Raw genomic sequence first — 12,323 nt, forward strand, 5'->3', positions numbered from 1 at the left:
TTTTGAAGATTTTTTTCCCCATTGATTCGTCTTCAGTTCATGAAACAACCATTCTACTTACACCTAGTGGCCTGTGAACTAAATTTATTTTAAACATGGCCCACACTACAGAGATAATACTGATTGCTACTTTAACATTCAAATTACCTAATTTTTAATGTATGCTGTAAATATGTTGCTGCATCACACTATTTGACATGCGGAAACGTGTGGCCACAACACTTCCCCCTTCTTTCCGCCATCTTCTAACTCAGGCTGCCACTGACGTCCTCACACAGTTTCTTTCTTCTTTGTCAATGTGCTTTCTGTGCTTAAAGCAAAGCAAATCCTACAAGACGTGATGCTTCAAACTGCAGGGATTCTAATAGTCTATTTACTGGTGTGTTATCAAGGTAAAATTGTTGCTTGTGTGTTTGTTTTCTTGTTAGTTTGCTTGTTTTTTAAGTTCATTAAATGTATAATGAACTGTGTAATGTCCTTCCTAAGTATATGAACCATCAGTCTACAGTGTCTTGATGTGTAGTTTCCCCAACAAAAGCTAAATTCAAGGCATTCTAGTATAAGTCTTTTCAGGATGTAGCAGTCATACAGCTCAGATCAGCTTGGCAGTTTGGTGAGGAAGAGACCAGACAGGGAAGTTTTACTACTTTCTTCGTTGCTAGCTTTAGAAACATGACAGACCGATTTTATCCTTTATAAAATACACTGGTAAGTTTTGTCTTAATTGTTTGATTGATTTTTTTTCCTGTCTTCATTTTAGTTCAGTGTAATGGTAGGGTACCCTGAGTGACGCCATTTTTGTTCTTTCAGCAGTAAGAGGTAATGAAAGGAGTGTTGCTGGTTACCTCGGAGGTTCGGTCATCTTGCCGTCGGGAGCAGACCCAACGACGAAACTAGTAGCCATTCGATGGTCTATCTACAACAACGTCACATTTATTGCTACCTTTAGTGAAGGGGAGTTTCGAAATAAATACTGGAAATACAAAGACCGCCTTGAGCTTAACACCACCACAGGAGATTTGGAAATTAAATATTTACAGGCAGATGATGACCTGAGGTACACTGTGTTATTAGAGCATCCAAACAATTTAGAGCGTCATAACTACGTTACTCTTACAGTTCGGGGTAAGAGAACATGCTATCTTACGAAACATTTTTGTGTAACAAATAAGCTTTTCATTTATTTAGTAAGTATTTACACAAAGGTAATACATTTTAGATCAATTGTACGCATAGTGCATTAGTATAAATAGTAGGTTAGCTCACTAGAGTTGCATCATGTTAATTTGTAAGGACCTAACCTTAATTCATATTTTTTTCAGTTAAATTTACCTGAAAAAGCCAAAGTATTCTAACAGCCAAAAGAGATCTGATTATGGTCATTTGCTTTTCTTTCAGAAAAACTCAGAACCCCAAGCATACACATTATTTCGAGGAGCCTGAAGGATGGGTTTTGTACAATTTCACTTTCCTGTACATCCGAGGATAATGTCACTCTCTCCTGGAAACCTGAACAAGGGTTCAGTGAACGCTATTTGAGTGGGAAGCCAAACCAGAGCTCCAATGAGGCAGTGCTATGGACATCTTTTAGTCCAAACAGAAACATAACCTTCAGCTGCACAGCCACTGATGGTGATCTTAAAGAGGGAAAGAAACATAATCTGAAATGTCAAGGTATGTCTGTGATTTCACATCCAAAGTCATCATAAAATCTAAATCCACCATATAAAGTACTTCTAGGTGTAATTAATGTACATTTTATATTAACATATATATATATATATATATATATATATATATATATATATATATATATATATATATATATATACACCGTGGTGTGAACGTGTTTGCCCCCTTCCTGATGTTTTATTTTTTTGCATGTTTGTCACACTTAAATGTTTCAGATTATCAAACAAATTTAAATATTAGTCAAAGATAACACAAATAAACACAAAATGCAGTTTTTAAATAAAGGTTTTTATTATTAAGGGAAAAAAAATCCAAACCTACATGGCCCTGTGTGAAAAAGTGATTGCCCCCTCTGTTAAAACATAAATTAACTTTGGTTTATCACATCTTTGGAAAGCTGAGTTCAATTTCTCTAGACACACCCAGGCATGATTACTGCCATACCTTTTCTCAATCAAGAAATCACTTAAATATGACCTGCCTGACAAAGTGAAGTAGACCAAAAGATCCTCAAAAGCTAGACATCATGCTGTGATCCAAAGAAATTTAGGAACAAATGAGATACAAAGTAATTGAGATCTATCAGTCTGGAAAAGCTTATAAAGCCATTTCTAAAGCTTTTGGACTCCAGCGAACCACAGTGAGAGCCATTATCCACAAATGGTGAAAATATGGAAGGGTGTCCCAACAAGTTATTATTAGGTTTAGGGGGTAATCAGTTTTTTCAGACAGGGCCATGTAGGTTTGGATTTTTTTCCCTTAATAATAAAACCTTTATTTAAAAAGTGCATTTTATTTTTACTTGTGTTATCTTTGTCTAATATTTAAATATATATATATATATATATATATATATATATATATATATATATATATATATATAAACACCTTACATTATAGATGAAAACCAAAGAACATATTGTCATGATATTCTGCTTCCAGAGGATTCCTGTCACTGTCAGCAGAACTATGCACTTTTGGTTTTCCTTTTAGTTGTGTTCATTTGTCTCATTGTGGGATTTGCATACAAATATAGAGGTGAGATGCACATTTTATACTTTTAGTTTCTGTTTACCTATTAGCATGTTATTACACTAATATCCTTAATATGACACTATACCATATGCATCTCATAGTAAAGACAACCTCTTTGTCTTTTCCAGCTGAAATAGGGACCTGGTTCAGGAATTACTGGAACACTGCTTTCACAAAAAGCTAATCACAGCCACTGCAGTACCACATTAACCGGGCACCAAGCTTTGATCACTGAGTTTGTGTGTGTTACATACATTGTACCCTTAGGTAATTTGTAAATTGTATGAAAGGTACATTCTTCAATACATTTCAATATATTTTTGAGTTTGTGAATGAGACACATTAAGTTTTTGCGATGTTTTGTGTATTTTTTAACTTTTATAATTGCAAAGTTGCATCATTGTCTTTATTGTAGAGGCAATGTACTTTAATATACCACTCTTACTGTGCACAATTCATGCTGTCCATGGTGATTCCTTGAACAGACTTTTAACACGATGTGGATGGCAAACCATCAAAAAGTGGCACTTTTGTTTTTAGCAGTTCAATGGTCTATGTTTCTGTTAAAGGTCATGTGTGTAACCTTAAAAACCACTTCTTACCTCCAAATTCTGGCATGGTGAATAATAAAACATTATTTGTAATCATTATTATTACATTGCTGTTAATACCATTGTTATGATAATATTGTTAATACATGCTTGATCCAAGATAGACAGTACAATGAGCCTGTACTGAAAACTCCACAGTAGCTTGTAAACAGTGTTTGCAAGTCTGATTTTCTCTACCCTGTTCTTACTATCAAAGTGAAACAACAGTAACCATGACTGATTAGATGTCTTTTTTTTTTTATGGGCCTCAATATTACAATTTTCATCCGATCTGCATAATTCGTGTCTATGTTTAATTACCTTGCTATAAATGATTTTAATTAAATTATTAATTCGTTTTGAACAAAAGCAGCCAAATAAGTATAAATATACCTTGTACAGAAAATAATCTACAAAATTGCAAAGGTTTATTCTTTTCAGAAAAACGTTTTTAGATTACGACATAAAGGCTGCTTACTCCCTAACATTCATTTCAATAAAGAAATGTTACATTTGTAAAAATACTCATTTATGCTAGTTAATTCTAAAAGCAGTTTCCAGCCATTCTATTCATCAGTAATTTTATCCATCCTGCAAATAACATCTCATCCAGTAACATGACCTGTCATTGGTGCTCCTCTCTATTCGTGTAGAAAAGGTGACCTAGTTGACTTTTTTCTGATTGCTCATTAGACATTTGAACCGAAGTGTAGGTCACTGACATAAGAAGTGATGTAACAGTGGAGAAAAGCAACAGTACTGATTTAAAATCCCTTAGAAATGTTCACACTTAAAAATTATAAACAATTATATATCAGCATTTATCATTAAGATTAATAACTTCACTACCATACAGTTTTGGGACAAACATGCAGTTCAGTGCAACTATGCTTTTGTTGCTTAATGTAATACCTAGTTAAAATTTGACCCAAATAATTGCATTAATGCATCATGGAAGGGTTTCTGCTCATTTCTGTTGATGTTCATCCTGGATAGACTTCTGTTTCTGTTTTATTAATGCAACAGCGAGTATTTCAAAGTCATACTCAGTTAACAATGTCAACCCATTCATATTGAACTGCATCTCCAGAATTACATTTAGGATTTTCAAGTTTTTATTTACACTGAAATGCTCATACTTATGTTGCTTTAAAGGCTATTGTACAAATTAAAACAGGTCACAAGTCATCTAATAAAGTAATCTAATTTTTTTTTTTTTTTTTTAAAAAGAAAAAAGATGTGACAAAACACAACAAACAGTTTATTTTATGTCTTTACAGAACGTGTTGATATGGTGAAGGACTGGGACAGTCTGCTGTAGGACGTGAAAACATCACCTTGTCATAAAGTGTCTGTGGCTGTGGGGCAGAGAAAGGGGAGGAGAAGTTGAAGAAAAACAGGTGTTAAAACAACAAATCTAACTGCTGCCTAATCATTTTACTGTACACTACTGCGTCAATTTTACTACACAGAACTGTGGGTCTACTTATGTTAAATATTTAAAAACATTACATTGCAGTAACTTTGAAATGTTATTAAAAATGTCACTATATTTTCAGTATAATAACTTTCATTCTAGAGGGATATGCCTCCAAAACATCTCTAACTACTGTATGAAAATAGTAATGCATTTTGCACTCTGTAGGGAAAGAGAGTGTCACAGTGTGCTGAGCATCCAGCAGGAGGGACTTGCCCACTCATACTCTCTCACACACACACACACAAACAAACAAACAAAAACACCTGCCACAGACCTAATCACCTACTTATTGCTCACTGCACACACCTGTTTCCAATCACACCCTCTTTTGTTCTCCTTACTATTTAAAGCTCACAGGTACCTGCCATCAGTGCTGACCCATTTTTGCTGGTCACTTCTTGCCAGTTTTGGATAGTATTTTTGTCTGCTTTCTGACCACCAGGTTTTAGACTTGGCCTGTCCTTGCTACTTGTCTCTTAGGACTGTGTTTTTTGTACTGTTGCCTAAATGATCACATGCCTTGCTGTTGGATCCCTTGGACTACATGTCGGCACACAATGACGGTATGGACACGGAGCCCTCCAGAAATACTTGGACCCTAGAAACAGATCAGCTAAATGAAATTCTTTAAAAAAGTGGTTGTTTGCAAACCTCCGAGTCTCTATCAAAATCATAAATCTAAGTGTGCGGAATTTACTAATTGAAATTTTGAATTATTGGATGAGAGACAAAAAGCATTATGAAGTCAATTTTACATGAAAAGAGGGCCAGTTCTGCTGAAAAAAACAGTCCCCAGTGTGACGCACTGTGATGGATCTTTGATACTGGGAAGCTGTCTTTCCTCCAACAGCCTTGGGAACCTTTTCAGGATACATGGCTGTATGGAATCCTTCAAATATCAGGAGGTTTTAAATTGAAATCCTCCTGCCTCTGCTGGGATACTACTTAGCAGGGTCTTAGATCACTGCCTGATGGTCTTACATCACCCAATGGTGGTCTCACATCTTTGTTCCCCTGCCTCTTTAAACATAGTAAATTCTTTGCTGTTGGCACTAACTTGGCAAAGGGAGGATTGTTTCTGAACATAGTAAAGCTATATAAATTTATCTTATTACTGAACATAGAAAATATCTGATGAACAATAAAGTTAATTTTATCTGGCATATTTTACTCAATTTAAAGTTGCAATAATTCTCAATGGCATTGTATAGTTGAAGTAACTGAAATGACCAACCTTGTACTTGTCTGACGTAACTCTGAGGTCATCCACTGTTTCATAAATGGATGCTCCATTAATGTTGCTCTGTGATGGTTTCTGTAAAGCAAAAACAACAACAACAAAAAAAAAAACTTTTCAAAACAATGTTTAACGTTAAACAAAACAAGATATACTGAACCTGTCAAAAGTGATTGTATATTTATTTCTGTCATAGACAGGATTTTACATCAAGTTTGTTTTTTATTAATTAAAGTAAAAATGTATAATTTAAAAAGCAAAAATAAGTACCAAAATAGTGTCTAAATCTTTAGATATTTGGTTATCAGGTTTAAGCAAGAAATAACATTTCTTCCAAGACTATTGTCTAACTTAAGGTTTAGGAAGGAATCCCTTACTTTTGGAGACCATTTTAAACATTCATTATTATATTTTAATAGAAAATATATTAATACTAGTTTTTCATGATTAACTGATTTGATATAATTTTCTATCTACATCTATCTAAAATACATGAAGGGTTAGCCATGTGTGAAAGAGGACAGTAATGCAGAGGCAGATATAGCCTGTGTGAATACCAACTGTGTGTAAGTATGTATATATATCTGTCTGTAAAGTGTCCTTGAGACTGAGAATGGTGCTATATATATAATAATAATATAATATAAATGAACAGTTAAGGTGGAAAACACTAGGAGGCCTGAAGCCCCACACCTGAGAGTTGTATAAGCCCAAAAACACTGGATCTGACTTTAGAATTTATAGATTTGTGAGACTAAAATAGTAATGCCTTGTTGACACCTCTGAAATAAAGGCATACTTACACTGTTTTGTGGAACGTTAACATCTGCATACACTGTATTCCCACAATCACGCAGTGTTGCATCTGATTAAAGTAAAATATAAACGATGATATGTTTTACCAGTTCATCTGTTGGGAGATGCACATTAAAGCGTACTAGTTCATGAGATGAATATGTTAATCAGTGGGAAAAGGATCCTAAAACAGTTTATGCTATGGAACAACCTATAAACACAATGCTACATGATGACCTCTCTGTTTGGATGTGTGAGACATGTCAGACTTCACACCTCCATGAGATCTCCACCAGCAGCTCAGTGCAATAACAGCTATGAGGAGGAGGAGAGCAGCACCTGCTCCTGCTGCGGTCCAGATCAACAGCTTGGCTTCTGCAAGACCCCCAAAACAACATTTCTGTTTAATCTCATGATGAGGTTGCTTATGGTAATGGTGATTATAATTTGTAGCAGTTACAGTGGATGTAGTAATTATAGTAGTAATAGCCGTAATAGAATGAGCAGTGATTAAGGTCATTGGTGGGATTTGGGAGTTGCTATGGGAACATGTTAATGCTAGGTAGTGGAGTTTAACCCTCCACCCACCATAATGAGAATCTTTGATGTCCTGATTTAAGAAGTATTGTACTCACCATTTTACGAGGTTATTTTATATCAAGAATTAATAATATTAATAATTAATATTATTAATAATGCATTAATAATAATAATAAATAATAAGTGATTATTATTTCTTGTTGTTGGTATTATTTTTTAATAGCAATATATTATTAATTAGTATAATTGATCAATTTTACTAACATGCCTTTTAAAAATAGGAATTTAACTTATAAACGCTATCGTAAGTTTTTTTTTATATCTGTTGTACGTTACAGAAAATATAATTAAGTTCCTACACACTCGAGTGATGATAGTAGTAGCAGCAGTAGTAGTACATTCAGACTTTATTTCAGTAAGCAGAACAGCAACAGGCACAGCTTACCTGTTGTTGGCGGCTCTGGACTGCATTTAAGTGGTTTGCTGGCAGTCTGATTGCTGAAATTGTTTGCCGCAGTGCAGTTTAGGATAATGTTGCCATCTTCAGGTGAGAAAGTGAAGTGCAGGAAAGCTCCACTTCTATTCTGATATCCACTCCATGTGTAAGATGCAGTTGGATCTTCATAAGTTTGGCACCAAAGATGAACATCACAGGCCTTTATAGAATCCAGCCAGGTCTGGTTACTCTGAATAGTAACGTTTTCAATCCGGGCTGCATATGAAGAGATGATTTAATTAAGTGTTTTTGTGTGATAGGACATATTAGGTGTTTGTAAAATATACAGTGATGCTTGAAAGTTTGTGAACCCTTTAAAAGTTTCTAGATTTATGCATGACTTTGACCCTAAAACCTCATCATATTGTCACTCAAGTCCTACAACGACCAAATCAAACAAATGAGACAAAAATATTAGTCAATGTAATTTATTTATTGAGGAAAATTAAACAATATTACATATCTGTGAGTAGCAAAAGTATGTAAACCTTTGCTTTCAGTATCTGGTGTGACACCCTTGTGCAGCAATAACTGAAACTAAATGTTTCTGGTAATTGTTGATTAGTCCTGCACATCGGCTTGGAGGAATGTTAGCCCAGTCCACAACATTTCCATTGGATTCCTTTGTGACTATTACACACTCGCTCTTGTTGTGATCTTTGTTGGCCGACCACTCCTGGAAGGGTAAATTCCTTGAATTTCCTCCATTTGTACAGTCTGCCCATATGTGGATTAATGTATTCCACATGAAACCAACTCTTTAAGCTTTGGTTTTGTAACCTTTTCCAGCCTGACGAGCATCAACAGCTCTTCTTCTGAGGTCCTCAGAAATGTCCTTTGTTCATGCCATGATACACATACAGAAACGTGTTGTGAAGGTCAGACTTTGCTAGATGCCTGTTCTTTAAAAAAATAGGGTGCCCACATACACCTTATTGTTATCCCATTGACTGACAATTTATCTTCACTTTATCTGCTAATCCTAAATAATATAAATTGGCCACTCAAAGATATGTAATATTGGATCATTTTTCTCAATAAATAAATGTCTAATACGTCTAATATTTTTGTCTCATTTGTTTGATTTGGTTCTCCATTTTACCCTGTGACAATCTGATAAGGTTTTAGGTCTAAAAACATGCAGAAATATAGAAACTTGTAAAGGATTCACAAACTTTAAGCACCACTGTAGGAGTATGATATACCTTCATAAATGACAGTAGAACATTTCTAAAGCCCAGAAGAATGACATAAGGGTTAAGGGCACGAGGGTCTCCAAAACCCATAGACCGAGTTCAGAATAAAAAAATACTCACACTCATTCTAAGCCAGGGCTTAACCATAGCCATACTTGCTTAGCCATAACCATACATGCGTAACCATAACCATACATATTTTGTTTGTATTGCATGGTTTGTATGTAATAGTGTCAGAAAAATAAACAGTCCAGAAATAAGTGGGAATAATCTATACAGTAAAATCAAACTGTGTACTACTAACCAAAAACCAAACTGCTACTAACTGTAGCTTTAAAAGCAGCCTGAAGGTCAAGAGATGACAGATAAAACATATACAGGTGTACTCACCATAGACTATCAAACTGATAAACTTTGTTGCAATCTGTGTACTCCCATCTACAACAATAGAGAAGGTTCCAGAGTCTTGAACTTGAAGAGCTTCCACTTCTAAAGTAACATTAACATTGTCCACCTTTAATCTTCCCATGAACTGGTGATTCAAATTAATATGGATTTGATTTTTGCTATAGCGAGCAATTTGATGCTCTTTAAATTTCCACTGTGCATATGACACAGATTCTTTTTGGAGTCCAAGTGGTAACAGGAGGGAGCTCCCGGAAGCCCTGCGTACTGTCTCTGCGTTCTCATCAGCCAGAACACACAAACCTGGAGCAAGAAGGAAATTAATCAAACCAAACAGTTTTTTTTGTTGTTTTCTCTGCCACACAAACACATTTTCTTGAGGTTTGTAGAGCCTAAATCATTACATTTGTACAGATGGAAGTTACCAACACAGACGATACAGCATCAATATGTCAATCATTCTGCACAATACTCCTCTTCTACTAGTGTAGTCATAGAGGTCTTTATGCATTTCAGTTCAAAACAAACTAAATTGCACTTTTAATAAACATTTATGTATGTATGTATTTATTTATTTATTTGTAGTACACAGTTTACTAAATGTTGGAGTGCATCTTTATAGGGCAGTTTGAATGTTTTATAATACAAGTGTCTAAGTAGACAGTTTTTAAACACCTTGTGTAACTACTCGTTTTCCAGGCTAAGAATAAGGAAGTTGACTTTTATGTGAATCAATAAAACAGAAAATCACTAAGTGTGTTAACTGTACGCATACATGTACATACCCTGAATAATCCCAAGCAGCAATATTCCAGAGTATGAAACACAATATCCATGAAAAACTTTCATTTCTCTTTGAGTAAAGTTGACGACTGTTTCCTGCTGCAGCTTGTCAGAAACGGTTGACTCAACACTACGGAAAAGGGCCAAGGAAAAAAACACACACACACACACACACACACACACACACACACACACACACACACACACACACTTCCTCACTCTCTGTAGGTCTGATGGTTATTAATCGTTAGATATTTTCTGAAGAAAGACAAAAAAAGAACAAGTGAGTGTCACCCATATGAACTGAAAAAACTGATACTGTCCTTCTCATATGTACTGTCTGAAAGTATGTGTGGTTTAGGGGCTTTCTCTATTCTTGCTAATTATATCTACACAACCCACAGTGACTGGATTTCACAGAATGGGTCCATTAAAGCTGCACTAATCCAGGTGAACATGTTTACTCCCCACGTAGCTTTTCTAGTGACAAATGTGCTAATAAAGTTTTATTTATTTGTTAGTTTTCTGAATAAATACTCTACTATGGAAAGGACTCCACTTTCTCTGTCCACTCTTGATTAACTGGTGGTCTCCTGATGGTGCAGTTAGAGTTTCAGACTGGTGGTCTTCCTGTCTGTCTTCCAGTATCTCACGTCAGCTCTGGATCATCAGCAGGCAAACGCAAAAGTGAAATATGGTCAGAGTAAAGGAGGAACTGGTGCATACACCACGCTCTTTAAAAGCAGTTTTGTGTGGGTCAGTTACCCTCAATATGCTGATCTGTTAGCAGTCCTGCTTTACTCCTAGTCGTACTGAACATCCACAGTAAACCTTTGGAAAATGACCCTTAATCAGTGCTCAACATGCAGTGATCATATGAATGATGTCGCTGTATCATCTCCTGCTGTGACTTCCTATGGCCTCCTGAAGCACATAGAGCAGTAAATGCTACCCTGGTCAACCACAGGGCTTACTACATGCTGCTTCGAGAGGACCTGTATGACCCTACGTACATATGTTAATGTATACATATGTGATACAAAGTTAAAAACTTGTGTGCAAAAACAATATGCATTAACTGCTTCAGAGCATTTTTAAACATGAAAAACATTTATATTACATGCAATTTTGCAAACGTACATGTTAAATGTACTTAAATGACATTTTTAGAACAGTTAGATAGATGGAGGAATGCCTACATTCCTTAGTTCTGCTCTGACCACATTTACTGTAAGGCTGAAAGGGGAAGTGATACTCACATAAAGTTTAGCTTTGGTGTGGAGAGAGAACTGACCATTTTAGGTAATCATGCACACTGAAGATTATACAGCATTTAACACATACAGGGCCCCATGAAACATGGAGTTCTTATTAGAAATGGAAGACTGACTTTGAGTTGTGAAACTCACAGCATGATTGACTAGTATAAGGGTCTTACAGAAGCCATCTAAAATGTCTGATCCAGAATAATTAGGAATTGTAAACGTGTTGAAGACCTATACTATAAAGCATTTACTTTAGTGTGCTGTGTGAATGTTGTCTGGACAAAAACACTTTGTTCTCATTAGCCAGAATCTATAATTGTCAAACTAAAGTTTTGTATGATAAATAATTGCACTAATAAAATTGTCAAAATATGGATTATGTATTCATCATGTTTTTGGACATGTCCTACTCATAATTATTACCTATCTACCTATTAAGACACTTAAATACAACCTTTTAATAATCTAATGTAAAAGTGACATCAGAATGGCAAAAATTTTATTGTAAATTAAGGTGCAGTGTAGTGCAATATTTGGAAAGAATTAAAGCAGACTTTCACTGTGTTCACATTAGTCAGAATCTGTTATTGTGTCAAACAAAAGTCTTGTTTGATAATCATGCAATCGTACAAATAAAATAGTCAAAAATATGGATTATGTATTGATTGTGTTTTATCTTTGATACAAATGAGTATATTATGTACGGGGAAGAACTAGCGGTGCGTAACCTAATCCTGCTGTCACGGACCAAGAACATGCAGATAACAAAGGAGGAAGCAGAGGTGCAGGTCTCCAGCTGAAATGTTCAA

The 12,323-nt window shown here is 35.3% G+C and overlaps 2 protein-coding genes across 8 annotated transcripts; one reads left to right on the forward strand and one right to left on the reverse strand.

Annotated features, from left to right (window-relative positions):
* The first annotated feature begins 209 nt into the window (after positions 1-209).
* On the forward strand, positions 210-4,685 carry LOC113568813 (SLAM family member 5-like). Of its 5 annotated transcripts, none has more exons than XM_035536623.1 (5): positions 211-392; positions 811-1,125; positions 1,399-1,674; positions 2,686-2,730; positions 2,856-3,405. In XM_035536623.1, the coding sequence occupies exons 1-5, from the start codon at positions 341-343 to the stop codon at positions 2,909-2,911; spliced, it is 744 nt and encodes a 247-aa protein (XP_035392516.1). In that variant the 5' UTR covers positions 211-340; the 3' UTR covers positions 2,912-3,405. The 5 variants fall into 5 exon arrangements, 4 of the variants coding, with proteins under 4 accessions (XP_035392517.1, XP_035392516.1, XP_035392515.1 ...); XM_035536622.1 differs by having other exon boundaries at positions 814-1,125; positions 2,635-2,730; positions 2,856-3,391; XM_035536621.1 differs by having other exon boundaries at positions 2,635-2,730; positions 2,856-3,387.
* On the reverse strand, positions 4,558-10,531 carry LOC113568812 (CD48 antigen-like). 3 transcript variants are annotated; one of them, XM_035536617.1, is made up of 8 exons: positions 10,252-10,531; positions 9,452-9,769; positions 7,815-8,081; positions 7,169-7,204; positions 6,838-6,899; positions 6,032-6,112; positions 5,317-5,395; positions 4,594-4,675 (listed from the first exon to the last, which is right to left on the reverse strand). In XM_035536617.1, the coding sequence occupies exons 1-8, from the start codon at positions 10,313-10,315 to the stop codon at positions 4,659-4,661; spliced, it is 924 nt and encodes a 307-aa protein (XP_035392510.1). In that variant the 5' UTR covers positions 10,316-10,531; the 3' UTR covers positions 4,594-4,658. The 3 variants fall into 3 exon arrangements, with proteins under 3 accessions (XP_035392509.1, XP_035392510.1, XP_035392508.1); XM_035536615.1 differs by having other exon boundaries at positions 7,106-7,204; positions 10,252-10,528; XM_035536616.1 differs by lacking the exon at positions 5,317-5,395 and having other exon boundaries at positions 4,558-4,675; positions 7,106-7,204; positions 10,252-10,526.
* Between the last annotated feature and the right edge of the window lie 1,792 nt (positions 10,532-12,323).

This window comes from Electrophorus electricus, chromosome 19 (assembly GCF_013358815.1).
Source record: "Electrophorus electricus isolate fEleEle1 chromosome 19, fEleEle1.pri, whole genome shotgun sequence".
Taxonomy (NCBI): Eukaryota; Metazoa; Chordata; class Actinopteri; order Gymnotiformes; family Gymnotidae; genus Electrophorus; species Electrophorus electricus.

Coding starts and splice junctions, on each gene's coding strand:
- LOC113568813 (XM_035536621.1), top strand. CDS start 341: ATGCTTCAAACTGCAGGGATTCTAATAGTCTATTTACTGGTGTGTTAT. Junction 393..810: donor TTTACTGGTGTGTTATCAAG/GTAAAATTGTTG, acceptor TTGTTCTTTCAG/CAGTAAGAGGTAATGAAAGG. Junction 2,731..2,855: donor ATTTGCATACAAATATAGAG/GTGAGATGCACA, acceptor TGTCTTTTCCAG/CTGAAATAGGGACCTGGTTC.
- LOC113568812 (XM_035536615.1), bottom strand. CDS start 10,315: ATGAAAGTTTTTCATGGATATTGTGTTTCATACTCTGGAATATTGCTG. Junction 6,900..7,105: donor CTGGTGGAGATCTCATGGAG/GTGTGAAGTCTG, acceptor TACTTTAATCAG/ATGCAACACTGCGTGATTGT. Junction 6,113..6,837: donor TTAACGTTCCACAAAACAGT/GTAAGTATGCCT, acceptor TTTGCTTTACAG/AAACCATCACAGAGCAACAT.